Consider the following 24,183-nt stretch of genomic DNA (forward strand, 5'->3'; position numbering starts at 1 on the left):
TTTCCCACTAACTAATGAATGACCTTTAGCTTCTCTGCCTCCGTGTTGAAGTGTCACCACGTAAACCATCTTCCTAACCTGCTGCTTCACTTCCCGTCCTCTCAACACCCTCCTGTCTCTGTCCCTCCCTTCACCTGCAACACAGTTTTTTATAAATAAAATACAACACATGGATTAAAAACAGCACAGCACAGTCACAAGTATATCTAGCCACACAGAATATTCAATCACCGAAAAGGGGACCATGACAAAAAAAAAAAAGACAAAAATACAAAGACATGCCAAACACCTTTATTTTCCAGTGTAAGAAGGAATAATTTATTTTCTACTCAACTAGCAGAGTTTATCGTGGAGTCGATAAAAAAACAAAACAACAACACACAAAATAAGAAACTCCACTGTGCACTCTAGACTCAATATCGACGCTGCCTCCTCCTCGTCAAGTATCTCGTCGACTCCTCTTCTTCTAACCCATCGCTTCCTGGCCGTCCGCTGACCTCCTCTTCTGTCTTTTCTGTCACTTAATAAGGAAGCTGAGAGACAGAGGAGGATTAAAGGGAGCAGGGAGGAGGACAGGAGAGAAACAAAGAAGATAATAGGGAGAGGAGACAAAAGGGATAAAAACAATATTTCTTTTTTTAGTTGTGGCTTGTGATGCACAACAACACATTTTCAGCAGAGGCTACAACAAAGTGAAAACCTGTGTCTGTTGGTGAATTTCTTGGTAGACACTGCAGGTTCAAACTGTTTCTGGAGGCGTTTAATGAGGCAAAATAGCTCAAAAGCTAACTGAAGACACTGCTTCCTTACTACAGGCTTTTTATTCTGTTGCTAAACAGACGTAAATGTTTCTATGTCTCACATAAAGCAACAAACACCATACTGGCCTGATTTGTAGCAATTAAAAGAATGCATCAAACAGAGCCATCCACAACTTTACTGCTCTACAAATCTGTTGATTAATGAGCAGCAGGAATTACAGACTTTTAAATTAGGACAATATTCAGTTAATATGTACCTGTGAAATAAAGCATTAACAGTTTTATACCACAGCTAAACTTTTCGTCAAAGTCACTAGACAACAGTCATCGGGCGTTGAGCCCCTCCACTGAGCTGGCACAATGCCATTTGCTCCTATTTCAAGCCACAGGTCGCAACAAGGGCTGAAGCCCCCATAAATGATCTGCCCCCGGTGAAGTGCCCCCCCAAAAAATCCCTTCCAGCCGCAGAGGTGAGTTCCTGCAGCTGGAGGTGTTCCTGCAGCTGGAGGCGTTCCTGCAGCTGGAGGTGTTCCTGCAGCTGGAGGTGTTCCTGCATCGTGCTGTAATATCCCACGGCTGCACCAGCAGGACTCTGAGGAGTGTTTTCTGTCTCACATTAAATCTTTGCTTTATGTAGTGAGACCAAATTGCCGCGGTTCTGGTTCACTAAGCTGAAGGGCTTTAGTGTCACATTCGCTGTATGACGCCCCGACAGTAAAGACACCCATGATAGTTCCATGAGTTCTAGTGATCAGGTTAAAGAAGAAAAGATTATGTGAATGAACTGTATGTATCGAGCGCACTGCAACAAAACCAGACCGCAAATCCCCGTAGGAGGTTTAGCTGGCGGAGTGGTCTTCAGAGGAAGAACCTTGGCACTGTGGCCTGTACATTTTGGAGGGAGTGTTTCCAATCGAACAGCTGTCCTAGGATCAATGCAATAATGGGAATGGATGGATCCGGTTTTGGCCTGGATTTTTTTTCACCGTGTCTGCAATAACTCTGCAGCGATTTTATGTCAACTCCAGTGATTTTTAAGATTCATTGTATATGGTGTTTGAATAACTGTTGAGTAAGTTGGATGAAACTCGTGTGTGAGCATCTGTCCAGTGCTACTGTACAGTTGCTATAGTTACCTGTAGGGGTATCCATGGTACTTGGACCTGAAGATGGAGAGCAGGAAGCTGAAGAAAAACACCACCAGGCCAAGGCCAACCAGGCAGATGACTGGAAAGAGAATCAAACACACACACACACACACACACACACACACACACACGCACACACAGTTAAAAACACAACACACTAAGAAACTGCGACATGGTCTATAAAACGTTTTATAATGTAAAAGTTACTACAATCACACTTGATGCTTTTGAGTTTCCATAATTTCCAACTTTTCGCAAATCCTGCAGACACCCTGATATATATGCATAATAATTATTAGACAATGGCCCGTGAGAATGTTTGATTCTTGGCTAAAGGCAACCATTTAAATCATTTCATGCACATTATAACCACTGATGCAACTCTCTGTTTGATCTCTGTTCAAATTGAATGTGCCTGCAGGGTTTAGACGTGGTACACACTGAAAGCATCTTCTTCTCCTCATGTTGGTGGACCACACAAACAAACACACACACACACACACACACACACACACACACACACACACACACACACACACACACACACACACACACGCAAGCACCTACACAGGCCTACATACCCACAGCCAAATGATGAGAAAATGTATATTTGGCATTCGCTATAATGCTGATAGACGGGACGTCTCAAACATTACCTGGGGCTCTTCATCGTGCCAAAACCGTATTAAATATTTACTTTATTTAAACAATCCATTACATGTATGTGCCACTGCCTCTTTCTCATCGTCGACCCTGCTGTGCTGCAGAAAATTGTGTTTGCAACTACTATCATCTTATTTCCTCAGTGGCTAAAGTGAAATATACATAAGCATGACCTTTAATCTGCAGGGGTATTCTGAGTGTCTGTGTCTGTGTGTGTGTGTGAGTGCATGAGTGTGCACACACACACACACCCTCATGTAGCGGCTAATCCTTGAGAGGGACTGTGTTAAATTAAACTGTCACCGCCGACTGATATTGTTAATCAGGGATTAGGATGAGGACCTCTCCTGGAGACTAAATAGTGAGATATGTGCTGGTTCTCGCTCTGTGTGTGTGTGTGTGTGTGTGTGTGTGTGTGTGTGTGTGTAAAGTAATGTGTGTAAAGTAATGTGTGTAAGGATGAGAGAGAGCAAAAAGTCAACGTCAGAGCAAAAGATTTGGCTTGGAAGTGTATCACAGATTCTCAGTTTAACTTTGTGTGTATGTGCCGTCATTCATATTTGGGGCTACAATGGTTTGCGTCATCTCTCTCTGTGTGTGTGTGTCTGTGTGTGTGTGTGTGTGTGTGTGTGTGTGTGTGTGTTGTCCTGTGATCTGTTTTGGATGTGTGTATGAGACTACATTTGCTCTCCCTGCTCAGTGTCAGTTCCAACATGACTGTTCTACTTTCTTTCCTTAATTTTATACTCAAATCATACATTTACAATCCAACATAGGAATCAACACACACACACACACACACACACACACACACACACACACACACACACACGCGCAAACCTCAGCGGCTGTATTGTGCCTCTTGTGTGTGTTTGAGAGAGGGGCAGCAATAGATATAACATTCAAGTCCTAATGCATCTACAACAGGCACACACACTTACCTACACTCTCCAATACACAGGAGGCCCACTTAGCAATCAGCGTATGTGTGTGTGTGTGTGTGTGTGTGTGTGTGTGTGTGTGTGTGTGTGTGTGTGTGTGTGTGTGTGTGTGTATGTGCTTTCTTTTCCTTCTATTCTTGTGAGGATCAAAGGGCATCAGCCAAAAGGGTAAATTGCTAAAAGTATTTTGTGATTTTTGACTTTGAATTAAAAGCGTTGATAGGTGAGAGGACAGATCTGGGGTTAAATAACGGTTACACTGATGACTTATTCAAGACAATGTCCTGAAAAGTATTGTATTACAAACCTGTGTGTGTGTGTGTGTGTGTGTGTGTGACATTGACCGAGTGACTTGATTGAGAGCACTGCATATTTCAGAGTGCGTCTCCAGGGAGAGCCCCTATGGCCCTGTGTTCCCCGAGTTGCCACATCTACATATGTGCCTGCGAGGACGTGAGCGACAGAACGTCTGTGTATCTTCATTAAGTGTAGCGGGGATGTATTTCCCATAGCTCATCAGTTATGACTGAGAGGTATCTTAGCATGCTTCCGTGGATAATGACACTCGAGACACACACGCGCACTAAGCATGCTAATGAAAGTGATTTATGACCTTGGCGAGATGACAAGTTGTTTAAGCCGAATGATTTCCCTCAGTGACAAAAGGTGGTAATCCGTCTTTTGACTGGATGACTTGGCTCAATTCAAATCATGATATATTGGCACGGTAGAAACAAATGTACCTTTCCCCAGCACGGGGGGAGCCAATAAACACATTAAGTTAAGCCTACCTCATTAGGAGGACAAATATGAACAGATATTAGGATGCTAAATGGTTCTTCAGTTCATTCTTTGGTTAGCTTCAAGAGACATTAACGGACTCAGCCTCTGGTTACGACCACACACAATTATTTTTATGCTAAACTGCGACAGAAAAGCCGGCTGCTTCTTTTGTTTGGATTATTAATGTCCACAACTACCCAATTACAAGTGAACCAGGGCTTGTGGATAAATGTTTAATGGACTCAAGTTCTCGGTAACATGTTTCTTTAATATTCCAACCAGAAAAACAAACATATTAGTATCACACATACTGCACTTTGAAGTGAGGCACAAATACATAAGAATTTAATTATAATAATAATTCAACATTGATAGTAAACTGTGTTTTTTTTTTTCCTTGGGCATTTTAAATATCACTTATCACACAAACTAAGAGCTAAATGAGAAGATACTTTGAGTTTTTGTATTTTGGACTCATGTCCAATAGTGGATTTAATTTGTGGACTCCTGTAAGATTTCATTAGAGATGTCACGCAAACCAAGAATATAGTAGTCGAAACAAATACCGGTAAAATTCCACGGTTCCCAATTATATCGAACGGTAAAAAAAACAACAACAAATACAGTAAATCCCATAACTTCAATATACGCTCCTTTATTACCGGTTGCACACTGCTCTTTGTGAATTTATTATTAATCCCTGATGATCCGCATTAAATGCCTCGCCAAGAACATTTTACAAGATTACATTTGAACATTATGATTTACCTTGACCCGATACAAACACTGAACAGAGCTTGAATGCATCATGACGTACCTCGATGCCACCTCCGTACGTTAGCGGTAAGCTCCATTGTTCAGCCAAAGCAGAACTTCAGATTTCTGACATCGACTTGGTACCGAAGCATCAGTTCTCTTGACACCCCTGTTTTCCGTTGTCTTCACATTCGGTACTAACTTCGGTGCTACACAGCACGCTGGCATTTCACCAGGCAGATATGGTAGGTATTGAGTTGTGGCCTTGCTTTAAAGTAGCCTCTACAGTATTTTGTTCCTTCACAGACCCATCTCACTTTTTCCTGACTCTTCAATTTCTCCCTCCCATTCCTTCCTCCTTGATATTTCACTCCTATTCCCTTTCGCCTTCCCCCCCGTCTATCACTCCCCCCCCCCCCCCCCCCCCCCCTCTACCACTGATATTACATATGTAGTGATTTTGTAACTCCATTTACTAGTTCAGTAACTCCCTTGCTGAGGAGCCACATGTGCGCTGTGATTTCCTGGACAGATGCCCGTGGAAGCGGCAGATAACTTCTAGTAGCTGCACTCAGCAGTATGGAAGCTATATGCCAGGGATTTAACACCCACGTTCAGTGATTACACTACAATTCAAGCCTAATCCTCTCTCTATTACTGACAGGCGACTATTCGCTGTGCTGCTTTATAATGCACTTATTTAATTTGTGTGTCCATATGTGTGTCAACTCAATGACAGCAGCGTGTGGGATACAGAACTGTGTATTTTATGCCGGCTCGTGTCTGGATGTTGTGTGTACTTTACGTAACCGGTTTCTGTATAGGCATTAGTATGCTCGCGCTGCGGTAAAATATGATCTGCATGATGTCTTTGCTTCAGTTTATTTAAAGTAGCAGGTGGAAATTGCACAAGCAAAGAGGTTAAATTAAAGTAGCGGGTACAATAAAACAACAAATGCTGCAGGTAAAAAGAGAAGGGAAGGACAGGGCGAGAGGAAGACGGAGGTGGAGGATAATTGGATGAAAAGGGAAAAGGAGAGCGAGAGACCTGTTGGAAATGATTGAGCTGACAAGAGAATTGATAAATGAGTCATCGTTGATGTACACGTGATATGTCATCCTAACACAGGTGACAATTCTGCGAGCACGTATTCATGTGTGTGGAGGTATGGAAGTGTTCTTTTTTTTTTTTTTTTTTTGGCCCGATACTGAGAAACAAGTCTTGAGGTAGTTATAAAGTCATTATCATTTTAATTGCCAAGCTTTAACATCTCAAGGAGAACTCATGGGTAAAGTAGAACAAAAAGTTATTAATCTTGCCTTCAGATTTTTTTTTTTTTTTGTGTGCGCGCATAAGTTTGTGGCCTCACAGAGGCATTGAAAGGCTTCTGGAGTTTCTTTTTCATCACACCCAGTCTAATTAAAATCCACTTGTGTGTAACAGTGTCTCTGTGTTTGAGGTAATTATCATTACGGGCCATCTAATATCTAACTCCCCTCTTCATAATCTAGAGATTATGCAGAATCTATGCTTGGGCAGCAGAGGAAAACGGTTGAAAGCAAGAACGCCATTAGTGTGGTTAAGTGACCGCCGCCTAATTCAAATCATGAACCGGGTTAGACGCTCAACACTCGGGGTTGTCTGTAAATGACAGCACATGTCAACGGTCCCACATGAAGCATTTTAAAGCTGGTCAACACATTCTCAGGTCCATCTCGTCAAATACCGCCGCTCGATCTGTGGCCTTATGCTTCAAACCTTCAGACACTTAACGTAGACTTAGAGCATCCATTTTGAATGCTTGAGGTTCATTTTTAAAATAAACCTCGAGCATAGGTTTACTTAGTTTTTAGATTTACTTAACGCAACAAAACTACTTGGTTAGGTTGAGGAAAAGATCACGATTTGAGTTAAAATAAGTCAACGTTGTTTCATATGAACAGCAGTCTCCTTAGTGAAAGTCCTGTGTTTGTTTGACCACTCCCACCTGCATAACCACAAACATGAGTACAAACATTACCCTTGATTAACACGGTTTCAGAAATACCTGGTCTTAATTGTGCATGACCACCAGTAACAAAGCTGTTCATAGAGTATTATATATATATATATATATATATATATATATATATATATATATATATATATATAATGTCCCTTGGCCATTTTCACTTCAATTAGGCACTTTTGGTAGCCATCCACAAGCTTCTGGCAAGCTTCTCGTTGAATCTTTGACCACTCCTCTTGACAGAATTGGTGCAGTTCAGTTAAATTTGATGGCTTTCTGACATGGACTTGTTTCTTCAGCATTGTCCACATGTTCTCAATGGGATTTAAGTCAGGACTTTGGGAAGGCCATTCTAAAACCCTAATTCTAGCCTGATTTAGCCATTCCATTACCACTTTTGATGTGCGTTTGGGGTCATTGTCCTGTTGGAACACCCAACTGCGCCCAAGACCCAACCTTCGGGCTGATGATTTTAGGTTATCTTGAAGAATTTGAAGGTAATCCTCCTTCTTCATTATCCCATTTACTCTCTGTAAAGCACCAGTTCCACTGGCAGCAAAACAGCCCCACAGCATAATACTACCACCACCGTGCTTGACGGTAGGCATGGTGTTCTTGGGGTTAAAGGCCTCACCTTTTCTCCTCCAAACATATTGCTGGGCATTGTGGCCAAACCGCTCGATTTTTGTTTCGTCTGACCACAGAACTTTCCTCCAGAAGGTCTTATCTTTGTCCATGTGACCAGCAGCAAACTTCAGTCGAGCCTTAAGGTGGCGCTTTTGGAGCAAGGGCTTCCTTCTTGCACGGCAGCCTCTCAGTCCATGGAGATGCAAAACACGCTTGACTGTGGACACTGACACCTGTGTTCCAGCAGCTTCTAATTCTTGGCAGATCTGCTTTTTGGTGGTTCTCGGTTGACTCTTCACCCTCCTGACCAATTTTCTCTCAGCGGCAGGTGATAGCTTGCGTTTTCTTCCTGATCGTGGCAGTGACAAAACAGTGCCATGCACTTTATACTTACAAACAATTGTTTGCACTGTTGCTCTTGGGACCTGCAGCTGCTTTGAAATGGCTCCAAGTGACTTTCCTGACTTGTTCAAGTCAATGATTCGCTTTTTCAGATCCATGCTGAGCTCCTTTGACTTTCCCATTGTAGCGTTTGTGGGCGTTTGTATCCAATGAGCCCTATTTAAATGGCCTCAGAGAAGTCACCAGTTGTAGTCACTCATAATCACTCACAAGAAGTTAAGAGGCCATGCTATGAAGCTCATTTCATTGACACAACTTTCTAAGTCACCAAAATTGCTAATTCATGTTGCTGTATGTATATTTTTGACCCAGCAGATTTTGTCACTTTTTCTGTTAACCCATAATAAAGTCATGAAAGAACCAAACTTCATGAATGTTTTTTGTGACAAAGAAGTATCTGTTCCAATCACTCTATCAGAGAAAAATCAGAGTTGTAGAAATAACCGGAAACTCAAGAGAGCCATGACATTATGTTCTTTACAAGTGTATGTAAACTTTTGACCACAACTGTATATAGAACCCTGAAACAGTTCAGGGCATCCTATTATAATTGCTTAACATACAAAGAGCCTCCTTTTTTCCTACCAGACAGGAAACGGGTGGGCTTGGGATCCAGGCACATTCTGCGACTAGAGACACACTGGCCTGGAGGTCTGACTGGTATCTGAGATTCACCTTCAGTGTAATCAGTGACGCGCAAATCTACCTCTTACCGTTCATGTGGTTGAATGTGCATTATGCTGGACTGAGTATGCCCTTGCAAGGGAGTCTGGTTACATAGAGATTTAGAAGAGCAGGTGAAAAGATGAAAACTATGGCTGCCAGAGCCTTCTGCTGCAGTACCCTTGACTTTGGAATGCTCTGCCTGAGGAGCTTAGAAATGCAACTCTCCTTAGTTTGAATATAAATTCTTACAATGCACCTTTTAAAAACATGTTTTTAATATCAGCTTAGGAATCTTGTCAGCTAGCACTGCCTGTGCCTGGAATGTTCTGTGCTTTTCTGCCTAATGTTCTTCCTTTTTGTTTCTGTTTCTCGTCTTCCGGTACTTGTTATCATAAAATGCACGGAGCTACTGTATATAAGTAGGCAAGAGAACATTAGTTCAAGGAATGACATTTGTTATCTAAAAGTAAAAAAATTTAAATAAAAAAAATGCCTCACAAAAAGGAAAAAGAGCAGAGATAAGGAATTAGCAAAACATTTTTTTAATGACAAACAAAAATGAGGAGGCGCATGAATTAATAAGCATATGTTAACAGAGCTGCTGCTGCACAAGTGTGATTTTAACGCGTTAGATTTGACTGTTGGTAATGTGGTATTCCAGGAATATATCAGCCACATTGATCATATACTGTATATATATATATATATATATATATATATATATATATCTCTATCTATCTCTTCCACCTGCTTTGATCTGCTGCCTCTGCTGTGGTGGTCCACAACCTGTTGAGATGATTAGTATTTTTCCTTACTTCTGAGCATGATTTTTTTGTCATTCCAGAGTAATGTGTAGCAACAGTCACACACATTATTTTGTCATGGTTGAGCTGAAGTGCAGCCTTGGTAAATGTTTTAGAATCTCTTTCCTCTAAAACCCTTGTAATGTCCTGGGGTCTAATTTGACCCCATTCAATGTTCAACGTCTCTAAATAAATGAGACATCATTTGTTTTTTGCTTCATATTTAATGACTTTTCCTAATTTAATGGGGACAACTGGGTAAACATAAACTCAACATGTTGATATGTAAAGTGATATGTAAAGCCATTAAAACACCTAAAAAAAATATCTCTTTCCAATTTTAGGTCAATCAGTGAGATTTCATGGTGATCTGCATATTTCTCCATAGTCGTATGTATGTATCAGGTATTCTGGATGTATAAGGGTTTGGGTTTTATTTAAAGGGCTGTTTAGGTAGTCAACAAAAAAGAAAGTAGCTGACACATAAACTTGGGTAGCAATTTTAATTATAATCATTTTCTGGAGGTTCAAATTGAGCCCAGGACAAGAGGTGTTAGTACATTTGAAGGTAACCGGAGGGTTAAATGTTCCAGAAATGAATGTTGACATGTTTTAAATGTCAGTAATGAGTTGGAATAAAGTTGACTAAAGAGTTGAAACACAGAGGCGGGTGATAATTTATACTTTATGCTTTATGAACAGTCAAACCAGGCAGGGTCAATTTTTGGCACTAGAGGACAAAAGGTGTATGGCAATCAGGAGGACACTACAAAGGTTAATAAAAAGAACACTACAATTTGATTCACTTTGATTTCTGATTTTGCCTTTAAGCTCTTTGTGACCTCCACACTGTGACTAGTTATGGACTTCTTGCTAAAGTAAATCGGATGCTAATCTCATGCAGATTGTGAGTACAAAATGATTTTGGATTTTATGTGGTATTTTTGTAGAATAAGAACAATTTTGATCATCAGGACATCACGAGAGGCCGTCAGTCAGTTTGAGAGAGTGGGGAAACACCATTTTAATTGTCTCAAGATGTTCTTGACTAATTACAAGCAATCTAAATCATGTTCTTGACGGAGCATATCAGGTTAATTTAGAACTACGCCACATAAATCTACTTAGTGTATCAACCATCAAGCATTCACGGAGCACTATCTAAATGCTGGAAACTAAATACTGTAGTTGTGCATTCAGAGGTACTTATGGGGCACATGAGGGGTCATCTCACTGATTAACTGGAAAGTGAAACAAGTGCTTCTCATTCTTAGAGCTGCTCTAGCTAATTGACAGTTATGCAAATACACTTCATACTAATGAAGATACTGCCATGATGGTTCATTTACACACAGCGTGTGTGAGAACCATCTCAATCTTAAGATAAAAGCTGTCCACAGACAGACAGACAGACAGACAGACATATAAACACGGGGAACCTCACCTACTCATATTTAGTTGTGTGTCAGTTGAGGCAAGACACAGAGATCACAGTTGAAACAAATAAAATGTATGATTTCAGACCAAGTTTTTTCGACCCAAAAAAAGAAACTGCATCTTGTAATGCGCTTAAATCTGTCTTAGTGCGCCTACTGTTCCAACCTGAAGGTGTAAATTACAGTACGCTCAAGAAAATAGGGCATGCATTCCAACAGAACACAGGCTACTGAGCACAAAGCTTAAGGGGTGAGCCAAAACACATCTCGTCGTATTCAGTGTAGCCCGGAGTGGTTTGTGAGCCGCGAGTAATGAAATGTTATTTTCCATGGATCGAGAATAGAAGCAAGGGGCGCCGCGAAGGACTACGTGATTATGAAGTTGCAGAGTGTAAGTCCAATCTCAAAGAAGAGAAATCCTCTCAGCACTCACGGTAAGTCTAACAGATACTGAATAATAATAAAGCATTTGTCTGAGGTTATTGTTACACTCAGATGATGGTCTTTTCCAAAAGATCAAAGAGGCCAAACTGTAAACAGCAGCCAGGAGAATTTCTTTGTTAATATCTGGACTTGTGGTTTGCCTTTGACTAAAGGAAATTGTACAAGGTAAACACATTTATAGCTGAACAATATCTGTTGGTGAATGTCTATGTGTAACTTTAATTTGAAATGTTTAACATGTTGGAAAAAAAAATATCGACCTATTTAACACAGCTGTGTTTTGTTTACTTCCTGTAGCAGCTGACACCAAACCAGCCTGGCTGAAGATGGATAAGCACAACAATGGAGTCTTAGGCGGGAAAGTTTCATGGTCACCTGGTATTTGTGGGAGAATATTGAAAACTGTGAGTGAGAAGGTACGCTAACTAATGCTTTTGGCTGAAGAGAGAAAGGCTTCTATTCCGACCTCGAGAGGAACCATCGTGTCAAGAATAGACACACGTGAAGACGGGAGGGCGAGGTGGACGAACACGCTTGAGCTGGAAAAGGACGTCGCCCTCACAGGTGATCATCGGACTTCTGTGAGTAATGATAACTTCTTGGGCGTTACGGCACACGTCAATGATGAATATGAAGGCAAATCACTGTCGATATCCGCGAGCACAGATGAGTCATGCGCCAGGGGACGCTCCTTGCTCTCAAAGCACGGTTTTCTCCTCGCAGGCTTCAATTTTACTTACGCGAGCAGAGATATTCTGCCCCGAGTGATGTGAAAGCGCTCGCAAAAGTAGCTTTTTATTGGCCTTGAAGGTTTTGAAATTCGTTTAACTCGTAGGCTTGGTTTGTATCATTATGGTTTGTTAGTAGATATAATAAATACGCCTTTCAAGCTGACTGGAATCTGTCTTCTAAGTTAAAATGATGCTATCAAAAAATAGTATTTGAATTTAAATACATTTCTGTTGAGTTGATTCTACATTAATTCCATGATTTTACATTGAATTGCCCATTACAAGCTTCAGTCTAAAGGAGAACAAAAGCGGTGAATTAGTTCATGTTTGTTTGTCAAATGTTTGTAATTATTTAGCTTCTGTTTCTTATTAAATACTTTTTGATTGTAAGCCGGAACCAGCTGATTTTTTGGCCCTGCTCTGCTGACAAAAGATGCAGCAGTAGGGGACATGCAGCCACCCTTCGTCTGTGAGAGAGTTGAGACCTCCAACAGTTGCAAGGATACCTACCTGGTAGTTACAAGGTGGCACTAACATCAATGAGACATACACACACACACACACACACACACACACACACACACACACACACACACACACACACAGTTACACTGCTGAGAACTTAAGCTTGAAACAGGAAACAAAAAAGTAGTACTCACTTCTCCTCTTGCCAACATCTCCCTTGGAGGTGGCAGCCTCATTTAGCAGCACCATCCCCATGGTGATTGCAGCATCTGGGACAAGGTCGTCAAGGAAACAACACACTAGCGTAGAGGAGTGAGAGAAGCTGGAAGCACACACTGACCCAGGAAGAAGTGCTGGACACACATATGCCCATACAGATATGCGTATACGTGCATGGGCGCACTTATAAACAGATCAGCAGGAACATCAGTCACTGCATGCCGGCACCGAGTTCATATAACAGGTTTGGAAACGATATCGTGAATCAAAGCAATCCAGTAGAATAGGCTTACAATAAATACTTTTCAATTGAAGATCACAACCATCATGTTTAGTTGATACGGTGTCAGAGAGGAGTTCATTAAACTGCACATGTTGAGGGCCATAGTTGATGGTGTTTTGCATGACATTGTATGCTGTGATAGACAACTACAATTTAATCTGGAGAGACTCGGTTCATAGATCACTGATCCTTTCCCTATTATTCCCAATACAGCAGTATAAAAAGGAGAAAAGGTGTTTTGTTGAATGAATCACAAACGGTTTTGTGAGGGCAAGAGGTCACAAGGCAACACAAAACTAAAAATACTCTTTTATTATTCCACTACTGAATTCAATCGGCAGTGGTACTGCCTAACCACTGGAAGAAAAACATCATAATGGTTTCTCCAATTCAAATTATTATTTTTTTTTGTTTAAACCCACACAGTCAACCCTCAAGTCAACTCTGCAAACATGGCACATGTCACAGCCATGGCCCTGGTTTCTGTGTGGATTGTGATGCACTTTAATAGCACACAGTTTGTAGAGAGGAAAACTTCCCTATCTGCAGTGACTGTTGACAGATAACGCTAACCATGGAGAGGTGGAGAACATATTTCCTCTGCAAGGGTTTCTTCTATTTTCTTTATGTTTTTGAGGAGTTTTCCCCCCGTCTATGTGGAGAGCTTGACCTAGGTGGGGCTACACTGTAAAGCCCATTGAGACATTGTGTGCATAGTACGGTGATCGTACTCTACACTTGCAGTATTTAGCTATTTTTTACGTTTTTGACCTGTTGAAAGTGTGACATTTTTTTTTTTTGTGAGCATATCTTTCTTTTACAGAAGCAAGCAGTGCTCCATTCAACACTTCAACGGCTTTTCTACAATCACTGCAAAGCACAGCCTCAGGTGGATTCCTTTCTTCAGCGCGCGCTGAATACCAATCAATATGAAATCCTGAAGGGGTGCACAAACAAAAGCAGCCACACGGGGAGATACAGAGCGAAACTCAGGCACCGGCTTGTATGCGAAAGACATGATATGACACAAACACATGAGATGTCTCCACACACAGCAATGTGTACAGCAGCCTTGCCACAGTGTGAACTTATAATAACAAATAGATAATTATCAGTGTATAGAATAAGATCACGCAACTGCCCTGAATCTTAGTTCCGCCATCTGCATTTATTGTATCTGTCGTGGTTGTACCCTAATCACTCTGGGAAATATTCACACTCCATCCACATGCATATCATGAGAATAAAATATCCTTTATTCTGTGAGGCTGATCGAGATTAAAGTCAAACTGGAATATTTAAGATTGGTACAATTTGGGACTAGACTGTCTTATGCACATGAAAAAAAACAAAAAGATCCAAAAGATTTGATACTAGATTTCCTTGTCACCACAATTTCAACCAAGTGCTTCCACTTGACGTCGTTGAAACTGCTCTGAGTTAGAGATATCATCGACATACAAAATTGGCATGAAGCAAAAAAAGAAATGGCAAGTAATATGTGGTGACCGAGGCTAAGTGGAGAGCAGGGCCGCCTGCTCTCCAATCCAGACTGAAGACTTTTCTGTTTGCTTCTGCCTTTGGGTGAACCACATTCAAGGATATTAATCAATTTCTGCATTTTACTACTGTATTTTATTTCTTAAACTGCACTGCAACTATTAATCTGTTTTTAGCTTTTTTGTGTTTTAATGACTGTTTTTAATGTTTCAATGAATGTTCTTAATTGTTTTTGAATCTCCTTTTCTTTTGCATTATGTTTTCATGCTTTTAATGGTTTTATGTGAAGCACTTTGAATTGCCTTTTTGTTGAAATGTGCAATACAAATAAACTTGCCTTGCCTTTCAATCAGAGAGTCGGCGGTTCAATCCCCGGCTCTGCTAGTCTCATGTCAATGTGTCCTTGAGCAAGACACTTAAAGCCAAAATGGCTCCCGTAGCTGCGTCTACGGTGTGTAGATAGATACTGAATTGTAAGTCGCTTTGGATAAAAACGTCTGCTAAATGACTGTAATGTAATGTAAGTAATACATTCTAGTTTGTTGACATGAAATGCCATGAGTCGCTACAAGCCCACCTTTGTTCAGTTTATATTAGTAAAATTCATACACTTTTTAGGCATTCTATCCTTTAAAACACAAACAAATTGTAGCTTTAGATTTATCCATATTCGGCTTTAAAGCTAAAACCGATGTTTCATTGATAAGTAGACAACATACAGTGTTGTCTCTGGATTGGAGTACAAACCAAAACCAGCCTAATTTGAGACATTTTCTATCCGCTGGTATGAAGAGGTTTGTTGATGCCGTCTAATGTCATCATTTCAATAAATATATATTTTTTGTTATGTGAGCTGGTCTGTCAGACATTTTCACAGCATACAAACAACATTCATCATCAGAAACATGTCATTTGATGTCATCTTTGTTGGAGTTTGAAGACCTGCAAGTTACAGAGAGCAGCTTCCATTGTGAAGACACTTCACAGATACGCTAAGAGGCTGAGAGGATACAGACATTTTCCTGAGAGACACCTATTTGACAGAAGTTATATGAAGTTATGCTGGGGGTCAAGTGACTATGATGAAGAAAAACATCATATAACTATGCTGAAAACAGGTTTCATAACATAGATCTCAACAAGGTTGAATAACAGATATTTCCTAGAAATAAGGGCGCCAGCATTCCTAGAAGAAAGGATGATGGCGTCAGGAAACGATTGTCCTGCCAAGATGTTCTGTTACTGTGACCCGGATGAAGACAGAAGAAACATATGACCATATCAGATATCATATAAGATATCATATTTGGTAACCAGAGGTGCTGGTTTTGTGGTTCAATCGATGGATTTGATTGGTGGAAAGCGACATAAGGGGCTGAATTTAGACTATAAGAGTGAGCTGTAAGAACTAATACATTGGACTTGTTGGATCATTAAAACACTTCCCGCTGGTTGCTACTCCAAGAACTGCGTCTCTTCATTTCAGCCACGACCTAAAGGTAGTGTTTCTGCCACAACATCTTCACCTAATCAGTGGCTGGGGTTTTACCATGGCCGACAGTTCAACCTAAACTGCAATGCTTTCTGTTCGGTCGACACAATTCATTGATCCTGTTCCACCTGGTTATTGTGGGGAGATCATATGGTAGCAACAGTCAGAATGAGAGCAATACATTTCTTTGTTTCTATTTCATCCTAAAATGGTATAGATATGCAACTTCACGTAGTACCCGAGTGTGTGTGTGTGTGTGTGTGTGTGTGTTCCTTTGTATGAGGAATTTTACAAGGTTACATCCATGGGGAAACTGCATCTATGACAGTCATAAAATGTGTTTAAAACAACCTGCACAGACAACAAGCGTAGGCGTGTTAGCGTTACAGCAGGTGTGAATGTGTGTTTCATTTAGATGTAATCAGATGGGCAGCAAAAAAAAAAAGAAAAGAAAATAAACTGTGTTACCGTGGACAAACAAATATTGCTCTGCAGCAGGTGCGACCTTGGACCTGCTATTTCCCACGGGGACAAACACAACAGCTAGGAATGAACGGTATCATTACCCACACAGATACGAAAGCACCAGTGCAAGAACACACAGGTATACAAGCAGACAGAGAAGAAGACAAACAGAGAACAGAAACATTTACCCTGCCAAAAGCACGCACACAAGTTAAAAGAGGACAATCCCTGGTCTTTGTATTGCCCGTTTGTTCAGTGCAGCAGGCAGCCTCCCTATGGAGAACGCACACAGATGACAAAGCAATCGTGTGCTCAGACACACATATACACATATTTCAGACACATATAAGGTGGCTTTGTGTCAGCAGATGGAGAATTAAAAGGAATCTGTTGCCGAGGTGAGCTGTTGGACATTTGGACACAGGTAGTTATTAAACTGCTCTGGATGATTAGCATTTTTGCTATGTCAACGTGCGAAACATTCAAACACAAAACGCGTTGGTGGAAGGATACTCAGAAGAAGGATGATGTGAGACTCGGCCACAAACTGAGCCTGACTGCTGCCGTGAATGTAACTCTGCGGAGGAGAGGAAGAAAGGGGCAGAGAGACAGACACATTAGATTTACATTGTTCAATTACAATTGACAAAAGAATGGTAAAGAATAGTATTGTGCAGGAGGCAACATCTAACAGGAACGTTGGAAACGGTGAGAAGAGAAAGGGATTTGGGAAAAAACTTCAATAAAAAGTAATAACTGTCCCCAATATATGCAAACCTGGACTTTGTTGTAGCCAAAACGGCATCCAGTTCCTGGCTTATTCCCTTCTTTTGCTTTAATATACACTGAAGATCTAGAGTGGCCCGTACTTTTTCCTTCAAGGATATGTCTTATATTCAGCAGTGCAACAAGATTATTTTGTGTGTGTGTGTGTGTGTGTGTGTGTGTGTGCACGTCAGTTTAAGAGTGCATGCATGCGTGCTTGATGTGGTATTGTGAGTCATAGAGATTTTCTCCCATGTGGTGCGTAGGTGTAGTAGAGGTGCTGCCTTTTCACTGAGTGGGCAAAGAGGTCAATCTAATCTTACAGGAACACTCACATATAGACAGAGAACATATTATTTGAACCCCCTATCCACTGCCCAATCTCTAAATGGAGACGCCCACTGTTAAACTTGTAGGCACTGTACAACCATTTTCATTATGCATCTGTTCAGCATTAATGCTGCTTCAAAATCTTTGAAAACGTAGACAAAGTCAGTCAAAGAGATCTCATAACCTCTGCTTTGTTACGGAAAAGTGGATAGAGTGAAACATAATTTCCACTGATTTCTATTCATATGGAGAGTCACATTCATTCACCGGGAGTCAGTAATGCCGCGGTCACAGGTTGTCATTTGTCGTTTTTGATTGGTTGCCAATTCTCAAGAGTGCGGGTGTTAAAGTGGTATGTGAGCGCAGACGCCAAACGAAGCAAGAGTGGAGGAAGAAAGGAGGAGAGGGGGCGTGTTGCTGAGGGGGCAACCGTTATTGTCAAGTGTGTGAGAGGAAACGGGCCACATGAAAAGAAAAAAAAGAAAATCTCTTGTACCAACTGGAACAAGTGATTTAAGATCATTTACTTCCAGACCTGCTGTATGAGTGTACAGATTTTATTTTTACTTGCCAACAACCAGTCTTTTCAGACCAAATGCTAATAATTTGTGCGAATAAATCACAGGGAAATGAAGCCCCTCTATCGCTATGACGATACCCACTACAAATCCAAAAACCTTTGTATTTCGCCATGCTGCCTTTTCTTCTTTTTCTTCTTTTTTCTCCCCCTATTTTACTACCTTAGAGCTCTTAAACCTCTTTATGTTTATTTGCATGGGACTAATGACGCAACCACAGTACATACTCTGTTGAGATTTAATTGAAGATGAGGAACCAAAGATAAACTTGATGCAAGTATCAACATTAGTGACGAAAGAATGTACTAGAATTAAAAAAAAAACAATGGGGTTGTCTTCTTGTATCGTCAGTCATAACCATGGAGTGCAGTAGTAAGTTTTTAGTTAATTGCACCAGTGTGTATTGAACCGTGAATTGTGCGCACCATTAGACTCTAACGCATTGTCTCAGCATTAACATGTATAAGCAAAGGTCAGTCCATACTTCTTTTGAGAGTTAAATTAGAATTACTATTCGGTTACAGTTTGGACAGGGACATGAATTCAGTGTTCCTAAAGCTTTACATTAACCCTTGATACTTGACTGTAACAACGTATTTGTATGTAAATATATTCAGCCAGCCAGTCTGACACATCCCATTGAGGTGTCAATTTGCTCTGCATAGATCTCTGTTCCAGTCGGTACCCATTGTCTCAACCTTTGAAGAAAGTCTCCCACACAATGGTTAAAGCTCAAACCCTGCACAAGCAAGCTTTCTCTGATAGGACGTCAGTGTGTGGCATCCATTCGTGTGTGATGGGAGGAAAGCAGAGAGAGAGAGAGAGAGAGAGAGAGAGAGACAAAGGAAGACAAAGTGGAAGTCTTGTGGAAATGAGACAAATAGGAGAGCGAGAGGAAGGAAGTCTTTCGGTGTGTTTCACATTGTTGAATCCCAGCAGATTATTAGCGTCTAGGTTTACGGCACATCTAGGGTCTGTTTTTCCACTTGACTGCCCCAGTGTTCACTTCTTTCCCTATCAGACAGGAATAAGGATGGGAAGATGAATAGAGGATGACAAAGGAGGCGGAGTAAAGGGTGGACGGCTTATTCTTGCTTCGGTGGAGATAAATGAAGAATCTTTGCACTTGAAAGCAGACATAAAGGCGACAAAGGCTCAAGGCTGAAACGGATCCTTTTGTCTTCAACACAAAACTGTTGCTCTGCATTAAGGAGGGATTTGGAATCGTTATCAAGATGCTTTCAGTATTGACTGACAAACCAAGGCTCCTGTATTAACGCCACGAACAAAAGTTTGTTTTGGTTGCGTTGCACTTTTCTGAAGTTGGGGAGAGATTGCTCTCTGCATTCCTTTTCACGACGTGAAAAACTGGCAGTGCAACTGCAACTAAAAACTATTTCAACACAGCAATAAGGTAAAGAACCTGAGGTAGAGCCCAGTTGGTACTGAGTCTAACCATTGTGAAGTGATAAGGAAATAACGGATAGCAAAAAGTGTAGGTTTCAATTCAACTGAGTTGAGGCTCGAGATGTTGAAATGTTGTTGAAGATTCTTCCTGAATATGGCAGTGCAGGCGCATACAATGTTGAAAGCAAGGTGCTAAGCATCGCTGCTGATTACATTTGGGTCCCTTATGTCACATATTGAACAGCTGTCTGCTGTGTATCCTGTACTGTGGGAGGGGGGATAATTTCAGTGGGCCTAATAGTAGACCTATACGTATTCTCCCTGAGCACAGCAAGATTATAGAAAGGATTATTCATGTTTATTCCAAGACTACGTTTTTAATATTTTGTCATTTACATCATTAATATACATAAGTTGTGTAATGAGGAACCCGCTAGAACAAGGATTGGGACAGTAGATGTTTTTAAAACAAAGGTCTTAAATTAATGTGGAAAAATTCAAAACATAAGAAAAGAAACATTTTGTGTTTTGGCTTGCTGGCACAACATTCACTTTATACACTTTATAGAGGTAGGCAAAGTCTTAGAAACGCTCAAGTCAACAGCTACGTCTCCGGTTCTATTTCCTATACTCATTATGCAAAATGCATTCAAATGATATATTTACAGTAGGCCTATATCATTGGATAACAATTATTGATGCATTAATGTGTTCATCATTTTAATGTTGCAGCTGGTAAAGATGGAGCTAATAAACTACTTTATATATTTAAAAAAATATGTATTACTTAGTCATTAATCCTAGTTTATTAGTTGATTTATATTTTGTATTAAAAATGTACATGTACCTTACTAGTTTCTTGTCAAAAAAAATTAAGCAAAGTTAAAAGTAGAAAATTAACCTTTGAAATGAAGTAGACTGGAAGTATAAAGTAACATAAAATGGAAGCAAACAATGTAAAAGTACATCAAAATTGTACTTAAGTACAGTACTTGAGTAGCCTAAATGTACTAAGTTACATTCCACTACTGTTAGAGCACAACAGTGTTTACAAGGGTACAAAGTTCTTCACGGATCTAGCCTCTTCATTTTGTTCTCAAAGTGCACCAGATTGTTCCATTTAACTTTAAAATGAACAAAATGTTCTTTCGGGGGTGAATGACCCAGGACCCCCTAGAGGGTCCACGGTCCACCCAGTCTCACAAGATTCTATAGGAAACACGGAGTAAGGATACTTCATTTTAAAACAAGGAAACAGGAGATGAGATGTTGAAATCTGTTAAACATCCTGACTTTCACTGGAATTTATCAATCATCCAAGATTCAAAGTGCAAAGAAATGTAAATAGAGAGCAATGAAAGAGAAGTACTTTTCACAGCTGTGCCACACTACAAAAGGCCCAAATGTAAACCTTAATTCAATGAGACAAGCTCAGTCCCCTTTTCAGGAGATCGTTGAACAGTCACTCCGGGAAACAAATGCTAAATCAAATACAATATGATGAGATGAGGCAGGCTAAAGGGAAGGAAAATCACAGAACTGCTGAAAAAGCTTGGAAAAACAATACAGATTAATAAGAGACAACTGTATCAGTATCCAAGGGTGGATTTTTTTTCATTACTAAAATTGAACAAACATAACTTTATACTATGTTTTCAAGACACCGCTTTCTGCACGTTATATAAACACAAACTGCAGCTAGAGGCTGTGAGCACCAGCAGTGCTTCGGGGATGAAAGATTCCTCAATCCATGGCCAGGCACTTCCAATTAATCTGATGGATTAGAATGCAGGAGCTCTATTCATTAGTGTGCAGAGCAGAGAGAGTGTGTGTGTGTGTGTGTGTGTGTGTGTGTGTGTGTGTGTGTGTGTTTCAGTGTATGTAGCTTTGCGTGTGTATACCGAAAACCAGTAAGTAAATGCGTGTTTGTGAATGAGACTATTTAAGGAGAATTTGTCTTTGTGAAAGAAGTGTGTGCTCATTAGGAAGTTGTAAGACATCATGGTGGTCTGGAAGTGAAAGCAGCCACAGCTCGTTAAGCTAACATGGAGACGAATGGAACACAATAGTCACGCTCTATAAGTCTCTAACACACGGGTTACCTACACAGACCAACTTAGACACTTGTGAATGAGCCCATGCGCTCTTTAACATGTGGTTTGGTGCTGAATACAGCCGGACCTCATGCCACAAATGATCTATTTTATATGTATTTGAATTACAATGGACTGAGACAAATGCTACCGAATATAAGTGCTTGTTCATAACATTTTAAGGCAAGACAACTCTAACCCTTAAACAGGAGGTTTATTGGGAGAATCAGAAGAGAACCTTTACTGATGTTCAACCACAACCTCGTTTGCCTAAAACAGCCGTCACAGTGTCAAAGTATATAAAAGGTTGAAACGCGGTGATGGCGGGTCAGTCACACTGTTGCAGGTGCAACTGATAAGGCCAGAGCAGGAAGACCCCGCCTGCTGGTTCCCAGTCAGCTACAGCAGCAACAGAGAGAGAGAGAGAGCTGTGTGCAGAATCCACCATTGTAGGGCGAATGGAAGCACATTGAACATGCTGATGAACTTTTGACGGCATCATCCAGAGGGAAGGAGGAGAATGCAAACCGTATTTTGGATCTTCAGTTTCATAGCATAACAGATGTTTATCAATTGTATAGACCTGTTGAGACCTGTTGCCTTTCTGGAAAGTGTTTGTTCAGAGTTCATACAGAAGCGGTGGATATATTCCTTATTTTTTAATAATGATAATAGTTTACTAAAGTTGCCAGTGGGCGAAATGCTTCCTCTGTCCCCAGCAAAAAAAAAAGTATTTTGTCCGTCTTTGACACTCTCACTCCTATTAAATGCCGTTACATGTCACCCTTTTTTGATGCAGTTCTAACGCACAACATGTTGACATATACTTCTTTATTTCCAACTTTAAATAGCCTCACTATGGCTCACCTTCATAAATTCAGGCAGGTTCACGCTGTGGAGCTGTCTGGTACAACTTTAATCTGCTACTGGTCCAATTAATGTGATGGATTAGTGTTTTAAAGAGACCCATCTCTGTGAATGAGCTGAAAACATCAAGTCGTTTGGTCTTTAAAAAACAGGGAATCGTTTATATATGCGAAAGAATCTGACCAACTGGTAAATTAAAGAAAAGTGTTGGGAATGTAATGGTCATTTATACATTTTACCACTTGTTAAGGCTGCCATTAATTATTATGCTATGAATTTCCAACATAAATCACAGTACAAACACACTGCATTCCAGGGGAAAATCATTAATTTCCTTAAAAGCATGTTTATTGCGGGTTGTCCAAGGCAATTCTGAAAGCAATTACTATTCTATCCACCTTTTTATTTACCACATCCTGAGGTACAATACGCTGAACGCACTGAATAACTTAAAGAAAAGGTCTATGCAAAATGTAAACTTAGTCATGAGATTATTCCTCCAGAGGGTCTCAAGAAAATAAATGGTAAAAGGTTAGCTCAGTCAAAAATCTAAATATCAACGTTAGAAATCTAAACTATGTTTAGACCTTTACCTACCGCCTCCCCTGAGGATAATTTACTACAGTATTTGTTTCATTAGTATGCTCTAAGATCAAGATCTCGGCAATATAAGTGTTTACATTATTTCTAATACAAGAACAAAGACGTGAGTGTGTCCGTGTTCACGGACTCATTTGAATACATTGACATTAAAAAGCCTTGTTTATATAAGACCTGCATGAGACAGCCCATTTGTCAGACTTTGAAGCAAATTAGGTGTCTGCACCAATGCAGGCGTGTAATATGCATTTACATATACGCATGCATACACTCAGAGGGAGGCCGTCTCACATGTTTATGAGCGTATTAAAAGGAGGTTGAGAACAGGCTTTCACAAGTGGCCGTCAATGATTCCCTCCATGAGTCACATCCTAGTGCGCTACATGTCACGGAAAACATACGTGACAACGTTAAGTACCAATTAAAATGTAATAGTTGGCATTAATGGAAAGTTATGTTGACGCTGATAACACAAAGTATATGAGCAATGAGCATACCTCGTCCCGCCTTCTCTTCTCTTGATCATACTATCGCTAAAACCAAACTGCTGTAGTGTTAACTGTTAATAGCTGTGGGGCAGATAACCTTTATAAATAGCAACATTCATCCTTTTCCATCCTGTATCATGTATATGTGTGGGTATAGTGCGTGTGTGTGTGTGTGTGTGTGTGTGTGTGTGTGTGTGTGTGTGTGTGTGTGTTTTGTTTGGTAAAGGTCAGGAGGCACTGAGACAGGAAGAGGGATAAATGAAAAGTCAACAAAGCAGAAAGAGCAGAGAGGAGAAAGAGTAAGTAACAGAGAGGAAGAGCGATGGAGTGGAGACATGTGCTTCATTTATACAAACAGAGGATAGGTATGACTGTGTGTGTGTGTGTGTGTGTGTGTGTGTGTGTGTTGGTTACAATGATAGGCGATCTGGGAAGTGAACCTCGCAAGGTACTCTGGGTAA

General features: G+C 40.5%; 1 protein-coding gene across 2 annotated transcripts in view; it reads right to left on the reverse strand.

Annotated features, from left to right (window-relative positions):
* Positions 1 to 269: 269 nt before the first annotated feature.
* The window catches only part of LOC137885197 (tumor suppressor candidate 3), a 67,818-nt gene continuing 43,904 nt past the window's right edge, over positions 270 to 24,183 (reverse strand). For both annotated transcript variants that reach the window (XM_068727354.1, XM_068727355.1), the window contains exons 7-10: positions 17,108 to 17,171; positions 12,830 to 12,904; positions 1,898 to 1,988; positions 270 to 533 (exon numbers count right to left, since the gene is read on the reverse strand). In XM_068727354.1, coding sequence (XP_068583455.1) covers positions 518 to 533; positions 1,898 to 1,988; positions 12,830 to 12,904; positions 17,108 to 17,171 — 246 coding nt within the window. In that variant the 3' untranslated portion in view covers positions 270 to 517. The remainder of the gene's footprint in view (positions 534 to 1,897; positions 1,989 to 12,829; positions 12,905 to 17,107; positions 17,172 to 24,183) is intronic.

Source organism: Cebidichthys violaceus, unplaced genomic scaffold, assembly GCF_023349555.1.
Source record: "Cebidichthys violaceus isolate CVI_PGR_0920_01 unplaced genomic scaffold, fCebVio1.0.p SCAF_4, whole genome shotgun sequence".
Classification (NCBI taxonomy): domain Eukaryota; kingdom Metazoa; phylum Chordata; class Actinopteri; order Perciformes; family Stichaeidae; genus Cebidichthys; species Cebidichthys violaceus.